At 38.4% G+C, this 14,995-nt stretch overlaps 1 protein-coding gene across 1 annotated transcript; it reads left to right on the top strand.

Annotated features, from left to right (window-relative positions):
• The first annotated feature begins 206 nt into the window (after positions 1-206).
• On the top strand, positions 207-12,527 carry LOC122557076 (kelch-like protein 13). The gene is made up of 2 exons (XM_043704359.1): positions 207-341; positions 11,489-12,527. The coding sequence occupies exons 1-2, from the start codon at positions 281-283 to the stop codon at positions 11,974-11,976; spliced, it is 549 nt and encodes a 182-aa protein (XP_043560294.1). The 5' UTR covers positions 207-280; the 3' UTR covers positions 11,977-12,527.
• The last annotated feature ends 2,468 nt before the right edge of the window (positions 12,528-14,995 follow it).

The raw sequence follows: 14,995 nt of genomic DNA, 5'->3' as shown, positions 1-14,995 counted from the left end.
GCATTTTCTTTTCCAGAGTAATGGGCACCTATACCATTGCAATATTGAAATAGATATTAATGTTAAGGTTCTCTGCTATAATCATTAACTGTTGGACATAAAGAGTAGTTCCACAGAACTAATAATGGTAGAACATTGTTCAGTGATGCTTTACAAAAAAGGGTTCTCACCATAATTTGCAGCATTTATTGAATTTTATAATAATTTTTTCATTTCTTTTACAACAGCTACTGTAGAGTGCTACAATCCGAGAACCAATGAGTGGAACTATGTGGCTAAAATGAATGAACCTCATTACGGGCATGCTGGAACTGTTTATGGTGGTTTTATGTACATTTCAGGTAATTCTTCCTTCCAACTACTGCTTTAGCATATTATAGAGTCATAGAGATGTACAGCACGGAAACAGACCCTTTGGACCAACCCCTCCATGCCAACCAGATATCCCAACACAATCTAGTCCCACCGACCAGCATCCGGCCCATATCCCTCCAAACCCTTCCTTTTCTTATAAATTATTTTATATCTTTTGACTAAAGCATAATCACGAATCATAAATAAGTTAGTATTGCCCTCTGTTGTGTAATAAATTATATTTTAGACTTTTCCATTAAGTACCTGTTTTGGGTGGTGTGATTCTTGACTCCTGACATTAGTAGATCTTGGGCTCCCCATATGCAAAGTGCATTTCTAACTAGCAACTGTAGCAAGATCCCAGGGTCAAACCAAGAACTTAAGCAGTTGTTCTCTAGCTTATTAGATATTGCATTGTACAGCTTCCTTATCAGTTATCAGATAGATCAATATGAGCTCAATCAGACCAAGCTTCGGATAAATCTAGCAATTGTGAAATTTATTTAATATTAAGCAAGGAAGTGAACAGTACAAATTATTTACAGCAATTCTAGTTCTAATTCTCTAAGTATTGAAACAACACAGGTATTTTTCCCGTGTGATCGCCCAACATAGCATTAAGCTTTGGTCTATTGTTGTATATTTTTGCAAGGTGTAATTGTAGGGTCACCAAAAGATTGTCTGCTGAACTGAACACATAGTGCCTCCTCACATACCTGATTTAGTTTAAACTCGGGTACAGCTGTCAATCCAGTCACTAGAGCCTGTGCAAAATTATAAATTATGTTGCATTTTTGACTTATTTCTCCTTTCCATGACCTGCAAAGGTGAATCATTTGAGAACGCTACCTCCAGCACTATACATTTAATGAAAAAAAGACTTGCATTTAAAAAATACTTGCTGTTTTTAAACAACAAAAGGACATCCAAAATGCTTCACAGCCAATTAAGTCGTTTCAAAATGTAAGCACTGTAGTATTGTAGGAAAAGTACTATTCAATTTATGCCTATCAAGGTCTCCCTGTCTTGAGATAAATTATACAAGAAGTTTGAATAGGAGTCATAGAAATTAGGGGCAGTTCAGCCCTACGAATTTGGGTGGCGTGATACTTGACTCCCGACATAAGTGGATCTTAGGCTCTTCAATTGTCCTTCAATCCATTCTGGTTGATCTCATCTCAGCCTCCCACTCACCATAACCGTACAAACCAATTACTAATTAGAAATCTGTCTATCTCCTTAAACTTACCCATGGCCCTGAATCCACTGCATTCTGGAATAGTGAATCACAGATGCATAATCCTTTTAGAAAGGTAATTTTGTCCAAATCTCTGTTTTAAATCTGCCACTCCTGACCCTAAAACTATGACCTCTTGTTCTACAAGAGGAAATATCATGTCTGTATCTACTTTGTCAATCCCGTTTAGTATATTAAATACTTCAATTAGGTCTCATCTCATTCTTCTAAACTCCAGAGAGTATAGGCCTAAACTGTTTAAACTCTCTCCGTAAGACAAACCCCTCATCTTGAAAACCAATCCAGAAAACCTTCTCTGAATTACCTCTAATGCCTCTGTATCCCTCCTGAAGTAATCGGACCAAATACACAATACTTCAGGTGAGGTTTCAATAACTAACATAACTAACTTGTGCTCACTAACTATAGTTGCAGCACCACTTCTCTACTTTTGTACTCTACCCTGTAGTAGTAAATGCCAAAATTCCATTTGTCTTCCTTATGTACCCCTGGTTTTCTGAAAGGGTGGATGGTGAGAGGATGTTTCCCTCCTCGGGAAATAATAAGTTGCCATTCAATTCTTCCAATCAAAATGGATAATCTCAGATTTATATACATAAAGTTGCATGTCCTAACTTTTGGCCTATTTACCTAACTTAACCCTATACATTTGTAAATTTTTTATTTCATCATTGAAACTTATTTTCCCACCTATTTTAGTGTCACCTGCAAATTTGGATATAGTACCCTGTGACATCTACGAGTTATAGCTTGCCAACCAGAAAAAGATTAATTTATTTCGACTCTCTCTCCTTTGCATTAGTTAGCAATCTTCTGTCCAAGCTAATAAGTTACCCTAACCCCATGTGACCTTACTTTTTGAAATTAACTTTTGTGTAGCACCTTATCAAATGCTTTCTGGATGTCTGGATATACTATATCTAGAGGATCCTCTTGTTATGTCTTTGAAGAACTCTAGCAACTCAGTCAAACATGATTTAACCTTCATAAAACATTGCTGATTCTATAGGTCTATATTTTCCTACCTTCTGCCTCCCTTTTTGTTTAGTAATGTTATATTGGCATATTTCCAATCCACTGAAACCTTTCCTTTGGAATATCATAGTCATTAGATCCATTCTCTCTGCTACCACTTCCTTTATGACCCTATGATGTAGGTCATCAGGCCCTGATGATTTGTCTGTTTCCAATCTCCATAGTTTGTTCCAGTAGTTTTTCCCAAGTGATGATTTTTAAGCTTCCGAAACTCTTGTGATACTTGTTACAACTGGATGGCACTCGTGTCCTCCACTATCAAAATGTTGAGTTAGTTTTTCCATCATTTTTGTGTTCTCCACTATTAACTCTCCAATCTCATCCTCCAATGGCACGCCATTCACTTTAGTTACTCTCTGTTTTATACTCCAAGAAGCATTTCTATATGATTTTATAGTTTTGTGCTAGTTTTCTTTCATAATTTACCTTTGCTGTTTTTATGACATTTTTAGTAACGCTTTGTTGATCTTTAAAAGTTCTCTGATCTTCCAGCCTTCCACTGGCCTTCACAATGTGGTATGTCCTACTTTTTGTCTTTGAGATCTTTAACTTTCTGTTTAACCTGGATCCATGGATGATGTTCTTGCTATCGCTCTAATTCCTGCCCCTCCCCGCTAAAAAAAAAATTCAATTCTCCTTCTCAGGAATATACTTTAGTTGGGAGGAATTGAATATCTCCTTAAACACTTGGTATCACTTATCAACTATCTTACTCTTCCTCCCCAGTGGACTTGGGCCAAATCTGTCCTCATGCCTATGTTTAACTCCAGAATACTGGTACGAGAGTACAACTTTTCGCTCTCAAACGCACTTTGAAATTCTAGCACACAGTGATCATTCTTTCCTGGAGGAAAGAGATCATTTATTAATGCCACTTTATAGACAATACCAGATCAACTCCCTGGTTGATTCTCCAAAAATTACTGCAGTGTGGCCTACCATTCAGTAAAATCATGACTATCCTGAATGTGGCCTCAACTTCACGTTTCTGTCTGGTTTTGACTCTCTCTTACAGATTAAAAATCTGTCTAACTCACCCTTGAATATGTTCAGTGAGGCAGCTTCCACTGCTGTCTGGGCAAGAGAATTCCACACACTAATGATGTTCTGAGAGGAAACTATTTGTTTCATCTTTATCTTAAATCACAGTCTTGTTGCAGTGTGGAAGGGGAGACCATTTGGCCCATCATGTTTGCACCAGCTCTGTAAGCATTGTGATTTCTCATTAAATTCTTGTTTTTTTCCCATAACCCCTGGCATGTTTTTAATCTAAATACCCTATCGAATGTCTTCTTTGAACCTGCCTCCCTCTACCCCCAGGCAGTGCAGCCTAAATCCAACTACTCACTGTGAAACGAAGTTGTTTCTGACCATGCATTTGCTTCCAATGCAGAACACTTTAAAGCTGTTCCTTTTGATCCTTTTACAAGCGGAAATCTTATTCCTCTTTACTCTGAGCAAACCTCTTATGAGATTGAATGTTTCTCTCAAATCTCCCTCAAAAAAGTCCAAACTTCTCCAATCTATACTCGACTGAAGTTTCTCATCCTTGCGACGATTCTCATGGGCATGAAGCTACTAATTTTTAAACTATTCCCTCATTCTAAAATCTCCCAAGAAGGGAGAACATTCTTTCAACATCAACCTTGTCTAATTTCCTCAAAGTTTAAATGCTTCAATGAGATCACCCCTAATTTTTCTAAACCCCAATGGATATAGGCCCAAGCTGCTGAACCATCCCTCATCGGATAAAGACTACACATCCAGGAGGCAGATTAGTGAATCTTCTTAAAACCATTTCTGTTGTAACTATTTATTTTCTTAAAAAGGGGAAGTCAATTTTTGAATGATAATATTAGACCAAAATATTGGCGAAAAAATCAGTAAGTCTCGAACGATATGAAAGTCACCACAGTTAAATAGGAGCCAATCCCCAGATACATATTCATGCATTTCTCTGGGACATCACTAAAGCAGATTGTCAACTCGTTATTTCTTTATTCTTTCTGGGAATCTCCTATTTGCTAATTGACTATCATGCTTCCTATGTTATGCAAGTCCATTTCACAGATATTTTGGGTATCTTGGCTGTGAAGTACTTTAGGATGATCTGAGATTACATTGCATAAAATTCACTATATAAATACTTTTTTTAAAAGTGAGCACATAGTTTAAACACCACTGTACCTTACGAGTGGAGCTTTCTTCAAGGTGGTCAATTTGTATTTAACAAGAAAAGCTCACGACTATTGAAGAATGTCCTGTATATTATTTGGAATAAAGATGTTGCTGTATGAATTGGCATATTTATTCCTTATTGCCATGAACATTTCTAACCATGTGTTTTTTTAAAAGATAAATTAGATATTTTAAATAACCATCTGAAAACCACCCTGATTTAGATGAGAAATACACTGCTATTACAGTCAGCTTCTCTCCTCCCACAAGCAGTTGTGCAAAGTAGAAATCTTTTTTTATTCATGGCTGGTGGAGTTTTAAACTGCTTTTGCAAATGTAATGTTGCTGATTTGTTCTGAAGCCAGTACCCTGAAATGGCTCTCCTTCCCTGTGATTTTCATGAACTTTAACAGAATTATCCTTCCTTCAGCCTCGTATGTACACTTCTAAATGACTGATATTGTTTTATTGGAAAATTTGCAATAAGTGGCCCTGGAGAGCAAGCTCATTATTCCACTAGAAGGTTTGAACATTTAACATTTTTTCTTTTCAGCTCTGGTTTGGTTGCAACACTTGGTTTTCAGATGGAAGTATGATTATCAAAGTTTCTGCCTCTGTATTCGGTGTCCCATACATGACTTGCCTCTTTCAAGTGGCGATCAAATTGAACGTTTGACATTGGCAGTTCATTTTAAACCTGGTCTTAAAGTATATTCCCAAAGTGTGGACCAGGACTGATTTCTGATTGTCAGTCATCTCCGATCAGGATAGAAACATTTCATACTGCAACACATTATGCAGGCAAATATCTTTGTCTTTCCAGTTTCTTCATTATTTCTATCAACTGAAGTGTTCTTATTTTTCAGAGCAACCAAGACTACAGTATGTCTGCTATAATGCACGATCAACGCGATTTGGCTATAATGCGATTGAAGAATTTAGTCATTATTGTAGAATGCAAACTTTCCTTACCTGTATTAGCTGTAACGTGATTCTGATCCCATTGATTTACATGGTATTACTATTAATGCAATTTTCTTATAACACAGGAACGGAACAAACACGTTATATCAGAACAGACTATTTGACCCCTCGTTTCTGTTCAGTCGTTCAGTTGATGGGTTTGGTTGATCTGAACCTCAATTCCATTTACCCAAATTAGCTACATACCCTTGGGTTTTTGTCAGTTAATGATTCAGAGTTAATGGTATCTATTGATCTCTATCTTGAAAGCTCCAATTTTCACATAGCACAGCATTTGGAATAGAGCATTAAAAGTGTTGCTATCCTTTTGAAAAGCCCTAAGTATTCTGCTTTCACTGGCTCTAATTTTAAACTTATCTTTCTTTGATCTTTGTTGTTTGATCTGGTGGAGAACCTGTCTGCCTCTATCCTACGCAAATGCATTTGGGTAGTCGTGCAAAATTCACTAAACCATCATGATATAACTACTTGAATAAAGCACGGTATTTTGAAGCACTGAATATGGGTGGAATGGCAAGTGTCTGAGTCATCAAAAACTAGTACAAAATAACAGTTTTCCATTCAGCACTATCTCTTTTAACTATCTTAAATTCTTGGGTCTGGTGCATGTATTCTTTACAAAATCCAATGGAAGAGCACTTGTATTTACTCATTGTAGTTCGCCTGAGTCGGGAATTGAACCCGGGTCTCTGGCGCTGTGAGGCAGCAGTGCTAACCACTGTGCCACTGTGCCGCCCACCTTTTTTTCTTTACAAAATCCAATGGAAGAGCACTTGTATTTACTCATTGTAGTGTTTCAACTTCCAATTAGTGTGTTACTAATTACTTTTATCTGGTGGAAAATAATTTGGTCTTTAGTGAAGTAGATGTTTCTCCCAATTGGAGAATAAAACAGTTAAGCAATGCCATGGTCACCTTTCTCAAGTCAAACCTCCTCAGGACGATGGTTTACCTGGAGTCACTGATCTAGTTCAGTTATCTTTTTATCTGTTGAGTGTAGCAGAATAATAAGTAGTGCAACCTATGACACATAAATAGGTAGAAAAGGAAGTTGTGAAGAGGGCGTAATAAGGTTCCAAAGGAATCAGGATGAATCTTTGCCCATTCAAAAACTGTCGAATGGAGTATTATGTGAGAAAATATGAAATTCCCCATCCTGATAGGAAGGGAAAAAGATATATTGTCTAAATGCTGATAGTTTGCAATGTGATTTGGTATCCTTGTGCATGAATCACTGGTTTGCATTTCCAGCAAATAATTAGGAAGTGTAGTAGAATGTTATTGTTTATCGTGAAAGGAATGGAAAACAGCATTTGGGAGGTTATATTTCAGTTATGTAGGGTATTTTTGAGGTCACATCTGAAGTACTGTGCAGAGCATTTATCACTTCATTGAATAAAGAATGTAAATCTGGTGGAAGCAGTTCATGGAAGGTTTACTCAACTAGTACCTGGAATGGGTGTGTCACGTTATAAAGAACGCTTGGAAGACAAGGCTTATATGTGCTGGAATTTTGAAGAGCAAGAAGTGACTTAATTGAAACATGGGAGCCTGAGATGGATTGACAAGGTAGTTGTTGAAAGGATGTTTCATCTTTTACGGGAATTAAGAACCAGGGGGTCCCCTTTTAAAAACAAGGAGTTATCCATTTGAAGTGTTTTCTAAGGGTTGTGTATCTGTGAAACTCTCTTCCCGATAAGCCGGTGGAAGCAGAGTCCTTTAGTATTTTTAAGGCAGAGATTTAGCTTTTTGTTAAGCTTATCAGGAGTAGGTGGGGCAAATGGATTATGGATTCAACTGAATCAGCTATGATCTTTTTAAATGACAGAGCAGGATCAAGCAGCCAGATGCATACTTCTACTCCTAACTCTTGTGTTAGTATGTTTTCAACTGCTTCTAGATTGGCAGTTCTTCAGTTGGAGGAGGTTGAGCTGAAACTGTCAAACGGCTTCCTTATGGTCTGGTCAAAATGACACATGAGTTTCAGTATATTTTATTATTTATTATTTATTATTTTAACCTGCTTTAGAGAGATGCAAGCTGTGATTCTGTTAGCTTAAACTACTTTAGACATATTCAATAAGTAAGTCTGTCTGCCTTCTTCGTGTTGAGGACTCCTGGATGATGTTGGCACTTGGAGCTCTGTCTCAGTTTTCACAGCAGCGGTCTTGCGGATTCTACTCCAATGGTGAAAGGTCACCCCAATTAATACCGTTCTGAATCTAACATTATGTGCAGTCTTGCCATTCTGAGTATTTCCCAAGCAATCCTGTGTGTGGTGCTCGCAACTCAATCCAGGTGTCAGTACAAAACAGCCTGTTCCCAAGAATAAGGCAAAGTCATCACCAGCTGAAACAGGATGCTTTTACATGCAGCCTGCTTTTCATATATTCTCCTGCTTGTTACCTTGTCCAATTAACCCTTTAATGATTTGGTTTTGGAGATGTCATTTTAAGCCTAACACTACAGGCTGTTCACAGTTTGAGCCATCTTTAATGCCATCTTTGCAAGGTTGAGATGGACTGTTCCTACATGACAACAAAGCTACTTGGTACTTCATTGGCTGCCTTGAGAGATTCTGAAGCCACGGAAAGGTACAACAGAAATGCAGGATTTGCTTCATGAGCAGGTCTCTGTTCAAGTACGTTTGCTAGCAAAGGTAATTTAGTATTTTCAAAAAGGTGTTTAATTCAACAGAAAAAGTTTTCCAAAAACTGCCACATTTAGCTTGCATCCACCATTTGTTTTGAAAGGCCTGGTCACCTGGTAAACTATCTTGCAAATTATGGTAAAGATCTGAGTGATAATGTGTGACATAATTGTATTTTCTAATGGATTTCCTCCTTGCAGTGAATAAGAAACCCTAAGTAGGTTTGTACTTTGCAGGATATCTAATGGAACATTTTTAGTTTCAAAGGTAGAATGATTCAAGGCAACATGGCACAATTTTAACAGGGATGCAGAAACAGCAATACTTGAAAAAGTTTACATACATAAATGTTTGTCACTGGCAGAACATTATAGGAAATCCATATTACCAGCACTCACTGTCACAGTGTGTACATAGCATGCTCACAAAAACAGCATTGTCATGTTTCCCAGTGAAAACAATGATCTTACTTCCAAAGCACTTCAGTGCTTATATAGCCTTTAGAGATGTTTAGGTGATTTTGAAAAGTGCTACGTAAACACAAGTTATTTTTGTTAATTTCTCTCCTTAATATTTGCTATATTCTTTCTGTTTTTTTTATTTTTTTTCAGTAAATTTCAATGTTCTCCTTGCAATGCCCAAACCCAAATCATCGTTATACAGAGAATGAAAGTGAGCCCACTCTGCTTTCTGAGGCACATCACTTCCAATTTGATAAATCTGAGCTGACTCATTAATTCTGTTTTGAGTATAGTCAACCACCCTTCTGTCCCGGCTGTCATGTTTCCTCCTCTTCCAGATAACCAAAATAGATCAAAAAATATCTTTGTTAGATGGTGTAATTAATGCTTTCTGAATGTAAACCATGCTAATTTCATTCCCTTTATCCAATAACTTCTCCTCAAAATCCTCTTCAGTTTGTCTCTCATAACTTGCCATTAAAAACATGACATTAGATATCCAAGTTTAATTAGGCAAGTTATGACAAGTGGATACTTAACTGATCTCCAAATCTAGTCTGTATAGTATAATTAAAATTTGTTGCTCCTGCTGCTGCTGCTATGGAGTCCAAACTCTCAACAGGTAAAGAGAGGCAAATGCCTTGAGTTTTCACTGATTGATTCAAGCATTAGTTTGGATCCAGGAAGAGCAGGAATACTATCCCACTGCCAGAGGGAAGTTTTGATAACTCCGTGTCCAATTATGGCATGTCGTCCCTCTGGTCCCAATAGGTGTCCTTCCGTGACCCCTTCACCCATCATCCCATCCTTGTCCCCAAAGCCCACCTTTTGCTCCACCTTTCCTGGCTCCGTCACCTATTCTCATGCCCCTATTCCCCACTTTGTATTCTCGTGTCCCTATTCCTACTACATGTCACATCATCATTGACCCATGTCACAGTGTCCTATTGCACACATTCCCCATGCCATGTTGACCAATCACACACCATCACCACTAGCTTGCTCCTCCCATTCTACAATGACCTCTCTTCCCTTGCACCCCACTATTCAGTTTGGCCTTTCCAGCTCCCAGTCACCTACACTGTGTCCTGACTAATATTTATGTCTCACCCAACACTTGTAAAACAGAATTTCTGATTGTGAGAGCTTGCTGTGCACATATTTGCTGTTATATTTACAGCAGTGATTACACATCAAAAGTACATAATAAGCTGTAAAGTGCTTTGGGTGAATAGAGTAGGTGCTATGTGAATGCAGGCCTTTACTTTGTTTCTTAACCCCCCCCCTCAACCCGATGTTGATCACATTCATTATTGTCATTTGGCCATGCAGAAGTTGTATATTGCAGAACGAAAGGTCACATTTCATTGAATCTTTCAGTCTTGCATTCATTAGACAATTTGTAAGAGATAGCGATGTAAAAGGAAAACAACATTTATGCTGTACGAGAAGGGAATGCTGACTGGTTAGCAAGTGGACTGTAGTTTCTTGAGGCACTGCCATGAGGAATGCACCAATTTATGAAAATTGACAATTAACTGCCAAGGTTAGTTTAAATTGTAAACCAGGGCCAGGCATGTTAGCTCTAGTCAGCGTTTGCCCTGAGAAAGAAACCAAAAAATGTCTGTCACATATTATCTTTAATCCAGTTTATGGCTAAATTCACCCTCAGTTGTTGAAAGCATCAAATGTTTACCTTTTGATTTATCTCTTTTTAATGGCTTCTAGTTCAGTGAGAATTAAACTTCTGTTATGAATTAAGATATATCCATATGGATTGAATCATTTACATATATTGCTGCCTGTATCTCTATCTCCTCTCTATCTGAAAAATCTCAACATATGGAGTATTAGGTTCCCATCTCCTTACCCAAGAGGTGGTATTGTTGTGTTACACTCCTTCAGTCATCAAGCCTCTGACCTCCATTTTTTTATTGAAGAAATATTTGTGCTGAAGGATGTGATGAATTTGAGATTAATTGGCAGACACACAGCACAGTTTCGGGACATTTCCTTGGAAATTAAGCATTTGGGTCAAAATGAATTCCAAAGATTGAAAACCTAAATTATGAGGACAGGTTGCATCGATTCATTTTCTGTTCTCTTGAATATAGAACGCAATGGTTTCATCTAAATTGTGTTTGAAATAGTGAGAGGGTTTGATATAACAGAAAAAAGGCACCACTTCCTGTGTAAGGGAGTCCAGAACATGGTGGAGGTGAGCAGAGGTGGAGAGAACTAAATGCAAGTGAAGCCATTCAGATGTAGTGTCTAAAATTACAACTAAGGGTCATAGTTTTTGTGAGGGAAAGCTGTTGAGGATTACAGAACCAAGCCAGGTAAGTGGAGTTAAAAACAGAGATCAACAATGATGATCTAATTTTATCGACAGAATCTCGGTCTTCATGTTCCTATTCTCCTAAAAATATTAGGTATATTCTTCCATCGATGCAGACTATTTGTTCTTCGCAGTAACAGAATTTAACGCATTGCCTTTTTCCTTCACAGAAAATGCACTTTACTGAAAGAATGTTTCCTAACTCTCCTGAATTTCATGTTACTCCTCAGGTGGGATTACTCATGATACCTTCCAAAAAGAACTCATGTGCTTTGACCCTGACACAGATAAGTGGACCCAGAGAGCCCCGATGACCACTGTACGGGGCCTCCACTGCATGTGCACGGTGGGAGATCGCCTTTATGTCATTGGAGGCAACCACTTCAGAGGAACCAGTGATTATGATGATGTCTTGAGCTGTGAATTCTACACACCTGCCCTGGACCATTGGACCCCCATTGCGGCAATGCTGCGTGGTCAAAGTGATGTTGGTGTGGCTGTGTTTGAAAACAAGATCTACGTGGTGGGAGGGTATTCCTGGAATAACCGCTGCATGGTGGAGATAGTTCAGAAATACGATCCCGAGAAAGATGAATGGCAGAAGGTCTTCGATCTCCCTGAGTCTTTGGGAGGAATCCGAGCATGCACTCTTACAGTCTTTCCACCAGAGGAAAATACTGGCTCACCTTCCCGAGAATCACCTCTCTCTGCCCCTTAGAGAAAGAACAGGAATGCCATTACTTCAGCTCTTACAAAGAACTCACTTGCACAGCATCATAATTAATATCAAAGATTTTCTGCCTATTTTGCTCGGTAGTAACTATAGTAGGCAGTGACACAAGTATAATTACAGAAACAGTGGATTGAGTTATTTGTGCAGTACTGTTGACATCGGTTGTCTGCCTGTTACAAGAGAGACATAATAATAATATATATGTCCAGGATTGAACTCTGAAAAAGTTTAGCGATTTTACTGTTATACAGTGTGATTGTTTTTTCTGGGGGGGATGCAATGCATTGCTGAGGATCCCCCACTATGATTCATGGAAAACAGTTTATTAACTTACCATTGAGTGCATCTTCTTTACCATCAGCTTGAGGATTTCAAAACATAGATTAATACCGTACGTATAGATGTGTGAAGACAGCCCATGACATGACTGTTTTCCATTATATGTTGACCCAAGTTAATTGGTTGCCCCATCTATTTGAAATTGCGGGACACACCTTGGTTTTTTGGTACGCTAAATTAAATGCAGCACTGCTGGTTTGAATTCCCGTACGCAGTATTTGTGCCACTATCATTTCATTTCTGAATTTAAGAGATGACTGGTTTAATTATGACCTGATCAGCTTTAGCCTTCTCCTTTTGTTTGTTGTACAAGTTATGATGGTGCTGCATCTCTCCTCTTCACACCTTGGTTGGTGAGCCTGTTTAACACATCAGGCATTGACTGTAGGAGTATTACTGCAGCTCAGTGAACGTGAATGATAACGCTCAACGTTTTATGTTCAATAAAGGTTTAACTGAAATCAGCAGGCCTACATACTTTCCTACCTTGCATTCTTTACAAAATGTTTTTGATATAAATTACGATATCTATGTTCTTTTATCTTTTTTTGCATTTTTTAATGAAACTTAACTCCACAAAATGTGTTTTTGAAGGAATATTCTGACAACTCCAACCTTTTCTGATTAACACATCAGGGCAGACAGATGTGAAGAGATGTCAATGTTTTGGGTTTCCATCCATCATAAAAGCTTAGTTTCTTCTTTCAACCTGAGATATTACACAGTATTATAAGAACAATACTATGTGTTCTCCTGAAATATTGTTCAAAGGAACGTAATATTTCGACTTTTGTGTATAATGAAAATGATCTTTCTTTTCTTAATTCTGCTCTTTTTTTTTTGCAATGCCCATTCAAGTCAGCCCAGAACCAAAACTAAGGAAGATCCAACCCTTGTACTTCCCATCAATGCACCTACTTAGAATGGCTTGATTTAGTTGGTTTTCTTAAGAAATGCAGGAGAAACTGTTTAAACCCATTAAATAAGGTTTTATAGCACTGCTTACAACGCCAAATGACTAAAAGCCTCAAAACCTCTGTGATGTGTCTGTTCATAAATATCCTGGAAAGAGAGAGGAAGCAGTGGGAATCTCCCAGACTAAATGAAATTGATGACAGGCATGATTGATTGACAGACCATTGCTTGAAGGATAGAAGGAGCCGAAGCAAGACCAAGTATATCTTGGGCGACAGCATTGTGCAATGGTGAACATCAGCTATCTGGGTAATAAGGACAATAGAATACTTGCTAGAAGTGATTACTCAAACATGACATTCAACTTCCTCGGAGTGGAAGGAATCTGATTTAAATAAAACTTCAGTTTTCTAAGCAGCGCCTGGGGTGGCTGCAAGCTAATAGGATTTCTACCGGGATGTCATAGAGTTTCAGCTTTTTGACAGAATAACATATCTGGTTTAATTGAATAAATGAAGTATGACATTGTCCAGAAGGAGAACGCAGGCCTGTGCAAGTGTCTACAGAGAGACCCTGGATGTGTGTCAGTGTCTATAGAGACCATCTGGGCAATTGACATTGTCAGCATGGGTCCCAGGCGTATGTCATGTTATGTGGAGTGGGTTGCATTTTGGTTTGTCATTATTCACTTGAGATTCATGGGTGTGTGTCAGTATTAGCAGGAGTGTCTCTGGAAACATGCTAATATTTGCATTGGGCTCTCTGGGTGCCGGTTAGTATTTGCCTGAGTCTCTCTGGGAACACGTTAGTATTTTCAGGGGTCTCTCTGGGAGAGTGTCGGTATTTGCAGGAGTCCCTCTTGAAACTTGTCAGTATTTGCCTGGATGCTCTGGGAGCATGTTAGTATTTACATGGTCTCTCTGGGAGTGTAGGAGAAAGTGAGGACTGCAGATGCTGGAGATCAGAGCTGAAAAATGTATTTCCAGCAACACATTTCCCTCTGGGAGTGTGTCAGTACCTGCAGGATCTCTGGCAGTGCGTTCATATTCGCAGGGGTCTCTCTGGAAATATTAATTTTCTTTTATTCATTCATGGGATGAAGGTATCACTGGCTAAGCCCAGCATTTATTGCCCATCCCTAATTACCCAGAGGGTAGTTAAGGGTTGACCAGACCAGGGAAGGATGGCAGTTTCCTTCCCAAAAATACATTAGTATTTGCCTGGGGCTCTCTGGCAGTGCGTCAGTGTTTGCCAGGATTCCTCACCGAAGCATGTTTATAAATAACTAGTTAATGTAGCTTACAGGTAGCTGCCAATTTCAACGTTTGTTTTTCCCCCTGTTTAGTAATAAGCCAGGACTCAATATGTAATAATGCAACATCCAGGATCATTAAAGATTGCATAACTCAAACAATAAAGTTTGCTATTAAAGACTGACCTTATAATGTCCATGTTGCCTATACCTTCCATTGGGGTCCTCTCTTTTCCCTCAGTCTGTTCCATTGTCTTATTGGTGTGGATAATGGGTTTTTTGTTTGATTAATTCAAAAAATGCACTGGGAAAGGTGAAGTCTTTATTTATAAACTTGATAAAAACATGTTTGATACTCAAAAGGTACATCAGAATTCTGATACAGCTGATGCCTGCATAGAGCACCTGTAACATTTGGGCATAGGTGTTGAATTTAAAGAAAAACTCCTTGCAGGTTCATTGAACTGAATTGATAGCGAGAGACAGAGGTGTGTTGAT

The sequence above is a fragment of the Chiloscyllium plagiosum genome, chromosome 15 (genome assembly GCF_004010195.1).
Source record: "Chiloscyllium plagiosum isolate BGI_BamShark_2017 chromosome 15, ASM401019v2, whole genome shotgun sequence".
NCBI classification, from domain to species: domain Eukaryota; kingdom Metazoa; phylum Chordata; class Chondrichthyes; order Orectolobiformes; family Hemiscylliidae; genus Chiloscyllium; species Chiloscyllium plagiosum.
The sequence above is the reverse complement of the archived record's forward strand: the minus strand, read 5'-3'. Positions and strand labels throughout refer to the sequence as shown.